At 38.1% G+C, this 12,741-nt stretch overlaps 1 protein-coding gene across 15 annotated transcripts in view; it reads left to right on the top strand.

Annotated features, from left to right (window-relative positions):
• TRIP12 (thyroid hormone receptor interactor 12) overlaps positions 1 to 12,741 on the top strand; it is a 129,374-nt gene that overhangs the window by 70,859 nt on the left and 45,774 nt on the right. For all 15 annotated transcript variants that reach the window (XM_060193751.1, XM_060193736.1, XM_060193737.1 and 12 more), the window contains 7 exons: positions 1,470 to 1,618; positions 6,743 to 6,778; positions 6,860 to 6,955; positions 8,855 to 8,947; positions 9,143 to 9,304; positions 11,145 to 11,213; positions 11,293 to 11,458. In XM_060193751.1, coding sequence (XP_060049734.1) covers positions 1,470 to 1,618; positions 6,743 to 6,778; positions 6,860 to 6,955; positions 8,855 to 8,947; positions 9,143 to 9,304; positions 11,145 to 11,213; positions 11,293 to 11,458 — 771 coding nt within the window. The remainder of the gene's footprint in view (positions 1 to 1,469; positions 1,619 to 6,742; positions 6,779 to 6,859; positions 6,956 to 8,854; positions 8,948 to 9,142; positions 9,305 to 11,144; positions 11,214 to 11,292; positions 11,459 to 12,741) is intronic.

The following is a 12,741-nucleotide window of genomic DNA, read 5'->3' as shown; positions in this document are numbered from 1 at the left end:
CTCAACCATTCCCCTTTCTCCAAAGATGATTTTGAAACTACTTCTAGGAATCATTCATTTGCATGTATTTGAATTTATGGTTATAAATGTAAGACCATCCTTTTTTTTTTTCTTTTAGAAAATATTATTATAAATTATCTTGACTATTATCTGTTCTGAAGTCAGATAGAAAATATTAATTTCTTGATAAATCATGATTAAGTTACCTTTACATTGTCATCAGGTAACATTCCTTAGGGTCTTTTATCTTTTAAAGAGAAGGTAGATTTTATTTAACAAATTCATGTATTTCTGAGGAGGTTATAATAAAATTGTTGAGTTATTACCTATTACATAAGGTAATCATTTTCTTCTAGCTGTTCAGTCATGCATTATTGTATACTTCTTGCCCTGGAAATATATAGTACATGTCCTTCCTTTATTGTGTTTTCCCTTGTAATTTATCATTTTCTAAATCTTGCATTAGTCTTAGAATTAGCTCTTTTTATTAATAAGAAAGGAAGAGAGAAAGAACCAGACATCACTCTAGTACACATGTTGCCTGGAATTGAATTCAGGACCTCATGCTTGAGAGTCTAGTGCTTTATCTACTACACCATCTTCTGGACCACAAGATATTCTCTCTTTTTATTATTTATTTATTTATTCCCTTTTGTTGCCCTTGTTGTTTTATTGTTGTAGTTACTATTGTTGTTGATGTCGTTTTGGTTGGATAGGACAGAGAGAAATGGAGAGAGGGGAAGATGGGGAGAGATAGACACCTATAGACCTGCTTCACCGCTTGTGAAGTAACTCCCCTGCAGGTGGGGCCCTGGGGGGTCAAACCGGGATCCTTACGCTGGTCCTTGTACTTGGCACCACCTGCGCTCAACCCGCTGTGCTACTGCCCAACTCCTATGACATTCTCTTCTTAAACTGAGGCACTGTGCATTGTTGTACCCAGTTGTGTGTTATCACACACAAGGACCTGGGTTCAAACTTCACCACAGCATTCTTAACAGTTTTTTTTTTTTTTTTTTTAAACTAGAGCACTGCTCAGCTCTGGCTTATGGTGGTGAGGAGATTGAACCTGGGGCTTTTGGAGTCTCAGGTATGAGAGTCTTTCTGCATAACCATTAAGCAGTAAAAAACCCCCCCCCCATTCTCAGCTGTTTTTTTTTTTTTTCTTCTCTTCAATATAAAAATACAGTATGTGGTGTATGTAGCATACAAAACGTGTCTCCATTGACTTACTGGTACAGCTTTGTTCAGTACCAGTCTATTAGTAAATAAGTTTGGTGTGGGAGAACAGGATCAGAAGTAATCTGTAGATTTTCAACTGTGCAGGTGTTTTGTACTATATAAACAGAACATTTTCTAAGGGTCAGTGTCTTAAAATGTCAACAGCCTGTCTCAACCCTGATAGAGATGTAGCCTATAATTGGGATCCAAAGAAGTTAAACCACCAATATATATCTTTCCTTTTGAAGGTTCTAAGGCCCAGCAGCTTCTGCAAGGATTGCAAGCCAGTGATGAAAGTCAGCAACTACAGGCTGTTATTGAAATGTGTCAATTACTGGTCATGGGAAATGAGGAGACTCTGGGAGGGTTTCCAGTCAAGAGTGTCGTCCCAGCTTTGGTAAGAAAAGAGTTTGTCCCCTCCTTTTACTTCATTTGTCTTCTAAATGCTGCTAATTTTTTCTCCACCACTGGAAGAGCGATTGTGGTCATTTTGTGTTTTAAAACATGATAGAATGAGGATTCAGCAGTGACTTAGTACTTTTATTCTCTGGTTATAGATACAATGAATTGTGAACTAATATTTTAAACCATTTCTTAATGAATGGTTACCCCGCTTCATGCTTAAATGACAGGCTTTGCATGTTATATTGCTTGCTTAATCATGTAATACCTTGACTAGCTATTCCAAAATTTATATACCTTCTTTTTTAATGTATGTTTACTTATTTATTTATTATTGAGTAAAGACAGAAATTGAGAGGAGAGGGGGAGATAGAGAGGGAGATACCTGCAGCTCTCCACCACTTCTTAAGCTTTCTCCCTTCAGGTGGGGATCAGGGGCTTTAACCCCGGTCCTTGCACACTGTAATGTGAGCACTTAGCCGGGTGCATCACCTCCTGGCCCCCTAGATCCTTTTTAAACTCTTAATGCAATAACAAGTCGCGTACTCTGGGATTGTATTCATGTGCCATAAATATTTCATGTTTGATAATTATGTGCAAGGGAAAGCAATCAAGTCACAATACCAAATAAATCTGGGCGATTTGAAAGTTTTCTGTTAAGCAAGAATAACAGAAATGATAGTCCAAAACCCAGATACCCACAGAAAGGGTGAAGATGAATTCTATTTAATAGTGTTATGAGTTGCTATTTAGAACTTACTAACATTTTAACTGCTTAAGTTTTGAGAAAACAATAGAAGAGAAATTGCTGTTCCCACATACTAGCACTCTAAATAGTGCCTTGTTAATTTTCTTAGCCCAATATTTAATAGTTAACAAGTATATTTTTACTTTTTGTAATGAATGAATGTGTCACATCTCATTAATACCTAATAAAGTTGACAAGTTATGGCTCATATGTCAGATTATCTCATGTGACAGTTATTGGGAAGACAGAAAAAGGATATAGTCTTTATTTTGCCTCTTCTTAGTGATTGGATAGCTAATCTTTTAAGACATGTTCATGTATGAATACATCTGACATTCTGCCACTTAGACCCCTCAGTAATGAAAGATAGCTCTTAAGAATTCCTTTCCAAGAAAGGCTTGCAGGGGTTGGACAGTGGTGCATACAGTTGACTACACGTTACCATGCACAAGGATCTGGGTTCAAACTCCTGGTCCCCAATTGTAGGGGGTTAGTTTCACAAGCAACAAAGCAGTGCTGCAGGTATTTCTCTTTCTCTCTCTCCCCCTTTACCTCTTTCCCTTTCATTTATCTTTCCTAAAAATAAATAAATACAGTTTTTTAAAAGGCTTTTGAGATTTCCCAAAGTTTTAATGGGAACAATACTAGCCTTTATGCTAATATTAATATAATGGGGTTTTTTGTTTGTTTGTTCATTTTAAAGATTTTATTTGTTTATTACTGAGAAAGATGAGAAAGATAGGAAAGAAAGAGAGAACCAGACATCACTCTGGTACATGTGCTGCCAGGGATTGAACTCAGGACCCATGCTTGAGAGTCTGATGCTTTATCCACTGCACCACCTCTCAGACCACAAATTTCTTTATTTTATTTTTGTCTCCAGCATTATTGTTGGGCGCTCAGTGCCTGCACCACAAATCTACTGCTCTCAAGGCCATTTTTTCCCCTTTTGTTGCCCTTGTTTTATCACTTTTGTGGTTACTATTATTGTTGTTGTTGGATAGGACAGAGAGAAATTGAGAGAGGGGAAGAGAAAGATACCTGCAGACCTGCTTCACCACTTGTGAAACGACTCACCTCCAGGTGGGGAACCAGGGGCTCAAAACAGGATTCTTAAGCTGGTCCTTGCGCTTCACACCACATGCGCTTAACCTGCTGCGCTACCGCCAACTCCCTTTCCCCCACTTCTGTTACCCTTGTTGTTTAACGTTGTGGTTATTGTTGTTATTGATGTCATTATTGGATAGGACAGAGAGAAATGAAGAGAGGAGGAGAGAAAGAAAAACACCGTCACCACTTGTGAAGTGAACTGAACCCCTTGCAGGTGGGGAGCCTGGGGTTCAAAGTGGGATCCTTACACCGGTCCTTGTGCTTTTCACCATGTGCAATTAACATGTTGGGCTACTGCCTGACCCCCAATATAATGATATTTTTATGAGCAGGCTTTGTTTTCCTGGATCAAATTTTCTGTTGTTGACTTTGTTAAAGATAAATAACAGTGAAAATTAGACAACTTACACTGCCATTAAAATTTAGTTGTTTATTAAAGAGGCAGAAATGTGAACATGATTGAATTTACTTGATTCACTGCTTGTTGATTTAGTTTAATTCATAAACTGGTACAAATCAGCTCATGCTTCTGATTATTGCTGTTAATGAGTTGTCCAGTTTTTCTTTTCATGACAGTTGAATCTATCACCATATACTCATCTGCAATCAAAATAGTCATTTTTGATGAAAACGAGTCTACTCATAGCTTTCATCTCACATATGGTCTTTACAGTGTAGGTTCATTCCTAAGGATTGGAAGGATTGTTACTTTTTCTGTTACCATGACATCCCTTTTTTAATTTTGTGTGGGTGTTTTATGTGACTGATTGTAGGTGTTTGCAACAGAATGCTGTCCAACACATAAATGAAGCAAGGACATGTATGTTTTGTCATCACCGTTTGTTAGCAAAAATGCCAGGATGCTTGCCATATAGATTCACTTTACTCAGCATATTTCAGAGCTGAGAATGCACTTATTAAATGAGTAGTAGGATACCTGAATGTCTCTTAATATAGATTAGACATTTAGTTGAAGTATATCTTACAACTTAAGTTGAGTACATTTAAAATTTTACATCAATGAAAACAGTGAGTGATTGCTTTTCTAGTTTCTTTTTTTTTAATTTTTAATTTAATTTTATATTTATTCCCTTTTGTTGCCCTTGTTGTTTTATTGTTGTAATTATTGATGTCGTCGTCGTTGGATAGGACAGAGAGAAATGGAGAGAGGAGGGGAAGACAGAGGGGGAGAGAAAGACAGACACCTGCAGACCTGCTTCATCACCTGTGAAGCAACTCCCCTGCAGGTGGGGAGCCAGGGCTCGAACTGGGATCCTTATGCCGGTCCTTGTGCTTTGTGCCACCTGCACTTAACCTGCTGAGGTACAGCCCGACTCCCCGCTTTTCTAGTTTCTTTTGAAACTATAGACCACTTCCAGGAGATGGCATTAGTCTTGCCCTATTAGTTTTACATTTTCTCTTTTGAAAAACTGTTGCAGGTGCTTCTGTGGTGCATTGGACTTGTAGTGATGAAAAACTATTACACTGAATAAGTGTCGTGTTCCCCCCCACACACACACACATTTCTATTTTGTTTGATAGGACAAATAAATTGGGGGGTATAGAAGAGGAAAGGGAGAGATGAAACAATTGACACTTGAGGACCTGCTTCACTACTTGTGAAGCTCCCCCCAGCAGAAGGGGGGAGTAGGGGCTGGAAATTGCACATGATGATGTGTGTGCTCAACCATGTGTCCCTCCACCTGGCCCCCCTCGGACCTTTTCTACCAAAAAGAAAAAAAAAGACTCACCTTGTGCATTTGTAAAGTAATTGCACTATCTTGCTTTTTAATAGTTCTTGTCACAATTATCTGTAAATTATTTTTATATATAGCTGGGTTGTATGTTTCTGAGTTAAACTTTTATCGAAATTAATTCACAAGAGTTTGATATAATCTTGATTTTTTTTTTGTGTGTGTGTATGTGTGTGTGTTGATATTTAATTTGACAAAATGGCAGTGCGTTTTTTGTTTATTTATGTTTTAAGTATTTATTGATAGCTGATGGTTTTCATAACTTAATAGGTGGTTAGAGCTTTCACAGGGGTTATAAGCATCAGGAGGGCTTTGATTTTTTTTTTTTTTTTTTTTATTTAAGAAAGGAGACATTAATAAAACTGTAGGATAGGAGGGGTACAACTCCACACAATTCCCACCACCCGGTGTCCATATCCCATCCCCTTCCCTGATAGAAGAGGGTTTTGATTCTGACCTGGATCACAAGGTAATAACTATCTGGGAACGTTCCCAAGTTAGAGCAGTAGTGTGTAAGTCATACCAGCCTGCATATAATCATTTATTTGTGCAGGTAAGGTTTAGCTTGATAATACATGTTTTTTTGTGTGGAAGTAGTCTTAGATAAATACTGCTTCCCAGGAGTCAGGCGGTAGCACAGCAGGTTAAGCGCAGGTGGCGCAAAGCGCAAGGACCGGCATAAGGATCCCGGTTCAAGCCCCCGGTTCCCCACCTGCAGGGGAGTCGCTTCACAGGTGATGAAGCAGGTCTGCAGGTGTCTGTCTTTCTTTCTCCCTCTCTGTCTTCCCCTGCTCTCTCCATTTCTCTCTGTCCTATCCAATAACGATGACATCAATAACAACAACAGTAACTATGATAACAACTAAAAAAAAAAAACAAGGGCAACAAAAGGAAAAATAAATATAAAAAGTTTTTTTGTTTTTTTTAAATACTACTGGGGGTCGGGTGGTGGCGCAGTGGGTTAAGAGCATGTGGCGCAAAGCGCAAGGACCTGTGTAAGGATCCCGGTTCAAGCCCTGGCTCCCCACCTGCTGGGGAGTCGCTTCACAGGCGGTGAAGCAGGTCTGCAGGTGTCTGTCTTTCTCTCCCCCTCTCTGTCTTCCCCATCTCTCTTCATTTCTCTCTGTCCTAGCCAACAACGAATAGCATCAACAATGGCAAATAATAATAACCACAACGAGGCTACAACAACAAGGGCAACAAAAGGGGGAAAAATGGCCTCCAGGATCGATGGATTCATGGTGCAGGCACTGAGCCTAGCAATAACCCTGGAGGAAAAAAAAATACTACTTCCCATTTCACATGAAATAGAGAAAGAAATGATTCTTTCTGGGCTTTTCTTCTCCCCTTTCCTGGCAGACTCATCCCCATAAGATTATATAGATTGCTGCAACTGCTGCTCCTACTGGACCAAATTTGTTTATGGAAGTTCTGGGTTCTGTAATTGATTCTTCACTGGACATGGACTTCTCAGAATACTGTTAATCTTTTTTTTTTTTTTTAACAGATAACGTTATTGCAAATGGAGCATAATTTTGATATTGTAAGTATGTCTATAGTTTTATAATAACTCCCAAGTTCAAATTTAAATTTTCTTTTAAAATAAAACTGTTATCTTTTCTAGATGAACCATGCCTGCCGAGCCTTAACATACATGATGGAAGCACTTCCTCGATCATCTGCTGTAGTAGTAGATGCAATTCCTGTCTTTTTAGAGAAGGTAATTCGACTTGTGTCTGACTCATTCAAAAGTACATATAGGAAAATCTAGTGAATTTTTTTAATTCATTTTTTATTTAAGAAAGGATAAATTAATAAAACTATAGGGTAGGAGGGGTACAACTCCACACAATTCCCGCCACCCAGTCCATATCCCATCCCCTCCCCTGATAGCTTTCCCATTCTCTATCCCTCTGGGAGCACGGACCCAGGGTTGTTGTGGGTTGCAGAAGGTAGAAGGTCTGCCTTCTGTAATTGCTTCCCGGCTGAACATGGACGTTGACTGGTCGGTCCATACTCCCAGTCTGCCTCTCTCTTTCCCTAGTAGGGTGGGTCTCTGGGGAAGCTGAGCTCCAGGACACATTGGTGGGGTCTTCAGTTGGAGGGAAGCCTGGCCGGTATCCTGATGGCATCTGGAACCTGGTGGCTGAAAAGAGAGTTAACATACAAAGCCAAACAAATTGTTGAGCAATCATGAACCCAAAGGTTGGAATAGTGGAAAGGAAGCGTTAGGAGGGTACTCACTGCAAACTCTAGTGTACTTCTGCTTTCAGGTATATATTTTGCACTTGTTTATGGATACGTGTGAACATATGCTCTTTCTCACAGAACCTGGTCTATATAGCTTTTGGGACTTTGTTAGAAAGTGAACCACCAAGAAGAATTCTTGACTTCTAGTGTATTGCACTAAAGACCCGGACTGGTATTAGGAGTGGAGGTGCATAATAATGGATGAGGACCTAGGCTGGGGGTGTAAACGTATTTACTGAAAATTGACACATGTATTTATCACTTTATTTACTATAAACCACTAATCCACAATTAAAAAAAATAGCATTGAAAAGCCACCTTGACTTCTTGATTTTTTTTTTTTTTATGGGAGGGTTAATGATTTACAGTAAAATTGTTGATATGCTGGTTCTTCTTGATCCTTAAAGTAGCATACATCAAATTACAAGGCTACACTGACAGAAATAAGGGTTTTATTTTTGTTTCTTTGTTTTAATTGCCACATGGTTATCACTAGCTTGGTGCTGACACTACACTTCCACTGCTCTTGGCAGCATCTGTTTTTAGTTGACATAACAGGGAAATCGAGATAAAGGAAGGGTGAAGTAGAAAGGGAGAGAAATAGTCATCTGCAGACGTTCTTCCCCACTCATGAAGCTTCCCTCCTGTAGGTGAGGCTTGGGGGCTCAAATTTTGGTTCCTGTACATGGTAATGTGTGCATTCATACCCTTGATTCCAGAAAAATATTTATTGGGCAGACTGGTATCTTAAAAGCAGATGCTAATAAAATATTAAATCAAACCAGTGTTGCAATTATTTAATACTGGCCTTTCAGAGAAGAATTTAAAAGCTATTTTAGATAATGTTATAGAAAACAGTCTTATGAGGTTGATAGCTTTTTATTAAAAGAAGGCTGAGATAAACAAAATGCCTTGTTAAAGGTCATAAAGTAAGTCTGGAGAATAGAAGTTTTTGCATTTGATCTGTTGCAGTTTGTAATTTTGGTCTTGAGGTGCCTCCTTTTTTATGCTAAAATAGTTTGCTTTATCTTAGAATCTTGGAATATGGTATAAAGTTTATAGCCTGATGTTAAAATATGTCATGTTAAGCAATCCATTTGTTTAAAATTGAACAATATAAAGTAAAATATAACTGTGCTTATTAGTTTATTCTCATATAAAGCATTTTTCTCTGTCCTAAAAACAACTAATTAGCTAGAGGGTAACTTTTGGCTTTGTGTGATAATTTACGTTCATAAGTTACGTTTTTCCTAGGGTGTTTTAATGTTAAAGATGATAAAAATCAGAGAAAACACTGTTCATGTACCAGAGAAGCACCCCAAAAACAATTTGTTGATAACCTAAGTTACCTGATCTTACCTGTTTCTAGCTGCAAGTGATTCAGTGTATTGATGTGGCAGAGCAAGCACTGACTGCCCTGGAAATGTTATCCCGTAGACACAGCAAAGCCATTCTACAGGCGGTAAGTCACTTCTGTAGGAAAATAATATCTTTAAAGTTGAAATTTAGAGCCACTAGCTCCTAGGGTGCAGTCTCTGTATGTGTGACACATTTAGGCCTTCCAATGTGGTGAGATGAACCCTTTAGTGGGCTTTTGCTTTTCAGATTTCTGATAAAAAGGTTATCTCTTTATCTTAACAGTTTTCTATATTTTTAGGGTGGTTTGGCAGACTGCTTACTATATCTAGAGTTCTTCAGCATAAATGCCCAAAGAAATGCACTGGCGATTGCAGCAAATTGCTGCCAGAGTATCACACCAGATGAATTCCATTTTGTGGCTGATTCCCTCCCATTGCTTACCCAAAGGCTAACTCATCAGGTAAAATATAGAGCCTATTTTATATATCACAGAACATTGTTAGTAAGTGTATGTGGCTTTTTAAAATTTGTTTTTGCCAGTTTCAACTAACATCTTAAATTTTCCAACTGGGTATTTACATTTAAAATATTCTGACCTGGGGGACCAGCGGGTTAAGCACACATGGCTCAAAGTGCAAGAACCAACGTAAGGATCCAGGTTCAAGCCCACAGCTCCCCACCTGCAGCTTTGCAGGTGGTGAAGCAGGTCTGCAGGTGTCTTTCTTCCTCTCTGTCTTCTCCTTTTTCAATTTCTGTCTGTCCTATCCAACAACAATAATACCAACAATAACAGTGATAAACAAGGGCAACAAAAGGAAAAAAATAGCCTCCAGGAGCAGTGGATTCATAGTGCAAGCACTGAGCCACAGCATTAACTGTGGAGGCAAAAACATTTTATATATATATATATATATTCTGACCCATTTTTTTTATTGTTACCCAATCACATACTTTATTAACTTGTTTCCCAAAATCTTGATACACTTACCCAAGAGAACTGTATTTGATATCTGTAACTATTTTGACTTTATTTATTTATTGGATAGAGGCGGTCAGAAATCAAGAGGGAAGGGGCGATAGAGAGTAAGAGAGACACTTGCAACACTGCTTCACCACTTGCAAAGCTTTCTCCCTGCAGGTGGGGCTCGAACCCAGGTCTTTGTGCATTGTAACGTGTGCTTAACTAGGTGTGCCACCACCTACCCCCAGAATTAATTTATTCTTTAAGCAAACAGTGTTTACTTTGATGTAGTCCAAATATCAATGTGGAAATATCACCTCTTCTGAGAGGATATGAATCAGGGTCAGAAGAGATTCGAGTCTATCCAAATAGCTGTGAAAAATGTACCTTAGGTTGAAAATAGATAATCAGAATCTGTGAACCTTGTATGTAGTATAAGGAGCAGAATGTTCTGATGAAGTAGTAGAGGACAGATAGCAAGTGACTCCTCGTTACTATACAGAAGTATAATAAGTTTTATATTTATAGGTATTATATGTATTTATATTTGCATACTTACAACTCGTTTAGTTTAAGATTGCTATTAACAGTACAGATTATTTTTTCAAGCTTCAATGAGTAATTTAAAGTAGTTGAGTACTAAAGATATGTTTTCTAGTGGGTAGCTATGATTCTAGCCCCTTATTTTGGAAATAAGGCATGACAATTAGAGAAGTTAAATGAAACAGTATAGATACTTAAGTAGCAACAAAGTTATAGAACTTTTATAATTCAGCCTTGTTCTTATTTTTGAAGAAATAGATTGAGGTTTTAAATCTAAGCCTATTTATCAGTTAGTAAAAAACACTATCAAAAATACTAAGTTTTGGGACTTTTTTTCTTTGTGTGTGTGTGTGTACAGTGTGACCACACTTATTTGGTCTGTATTGTTTTTATAGTGAGTGTAGCAAATCTGTGTTTAGTTTTTCACAATATTAAACTTCTGCTTCAAACTGGGACATGTAACTGTTTTGACTTTCTAATGTATATGTGCTTTAAACATTTCTGCTAGGGCTTTTACTCTAGAAGGGTGAGATGTTAACTATATTTTTAGCTTAAGTGTTAGCAATAAGAAACACAAAAATTACATTTACCTGCTGGGATATTAATAGTGGAGAATGGGCTCTAATACACCAGTGCAGTTTACTTTTGTTTTGAAAGGTCACATATGTCTATAAGCTAGCCTTGGAAGAATTTGGTATTGGGAAAAACAGTAGTAAGGTGTAACAGTGGAAAATATTAATGAACTCTATTCTGGTTTTTTTTTTTTGTTGTTTTTGTTTAAAAAAAAAAAATCCAGGACAAAAAGTCAGTGGAAAGCACTTGCCTTTGTTTTGCACGTCTTGTGGATAACTTCCAACATGAGGAGGTAAGCATTTAGCCTTCAGTGTCACTTTCGTGACATTTATAAATTGCTGAATCACAATTTTTTTTTTAATTTTTTATAGAATCTGCTCCAGCAGGTTGCCTCCAAAGATCTGCTTACAAATGTTCAACAGCTATTGGTAGTGACTCCACCAATCTTAAGTTCTGGGATGTTTATAATGGTAGTTCGCATGTTTTCTCTGATGTGTTCTAACTGTCCAACATTAGCTGTTCAACTTATGAAGCAAAGTAAGTACTATTTTGTTATCTTTAAGCAGGAAACATGATTCTTCCCTTCACCACCACCTCATTTCCATAGCTCATGATAAGCTAAATAGAAGAGATTAAATATTAATGCTGAAAATAAGACAACCAAAATATTAAAATATAATGAATTTGTGTTGAAACAGTGTGTTACTACTTTCTTGTAATTTTTAAGGTCTATACTATTTTAAAATTTTTACCCTTGATGAGTCTTGGTCCAAAAACCTAAATTTATTGCTTTGTACACAATACCAGTTTTGTGATGGTCCTGTGTTCATATAATTCTCAGCTTTGTGTTACCTCTGACTACTGTCTTCCACTTACAGGTGGTTCTTCCTTCCATGTTAGATTTTTGAACAGTTTATCTCGTTCCAGAAAATTTTTCCTCCTGAAGAACTTGGCACTTAATTATACAGATAATTTACTTTGATCTTTGCTACTTAATTTCTGTGCCTCCCCTACCAAGCAAGAAATGTTTTATTACACTACTATTGCAGTTAACCATTCTCTTAAATTTTAGTTGTTTTTTAAAAGTTTTATTTATAAGATGGAAATAATTGGCGAAACTATAGGATAAGGGGTACATTTCCACACAATGCCCACCCCCAGAGCTCCATACCCAGTCCCCTCCCTTGATTCCTTTGCTATTTATCCCTCTGGGAGTATGGACTGAGGATCATTTTAGGGTGTGGAAGGTAGAAGGTCTGACTTCTTCCTTTTTTTAAATATTTATTCCCTTGTTGTTTTGTCATTGTAGTTGTGGTTGTTATTGATGTCATCGTTGTTGGATAGGACAGAGAGAAATGGAGAGAGGAGAGGAAGACGGGGGGGGGGGGGGGGAGAGAAAGACACCTTGCAGACCTGCTTTACTGCCTGTGAAGCAACTCCCCTGCAGGTGGGGATCTGGGGGCTTGAACTGGGATCCTCACACCAGACCTTGCACTTTGCGCCACTTGCACTTAAGCCGCTGCATTACTGCCCGATTTCCAAGGTCTGACTTCCTGCTGAACATGGGCATTGACAAGTCGATCCGTACTCCTAGCCTGTTATTCTCTTTCTCTAGTAGGGCAGGGCTTTAGGGAAGGGGGACTTCAGGACACATTGGTGGGGTCGTCTGCCCAGGGAGGTCTGGCTGGCATCATTTTAGCATCTGGAACCTGGTGGCTGAAAAAGAGTTAAGATATAAAGCCAAACAAGTTGTTGACTAATCATGAACCTAAAGGCAAGAATATTGCAGATGAAAATTTGGGGTCTTCATTTTGCAATGA

This window comes from Erinaceus europaeus, chromosome 7 (assembly GCF_950295315.1).
Source record: "Erinaceus europaeus chromosome 7, mEriEur2.1, whole genome shotgun sequence".
Classification (NCBI taxonomy): domain Eukaryota; kingdom Metazoa; phylum Chordata; class Mammalia; order Eulipotyphla; family Erinaceidae; genus Erinaceus; species Erinaceus europaeus.
The sequence above is the reverse complement of the archived record's forward strand: the minus strand, read 5'-3'. Positions and strand labels throughout refer to the sequence as shown.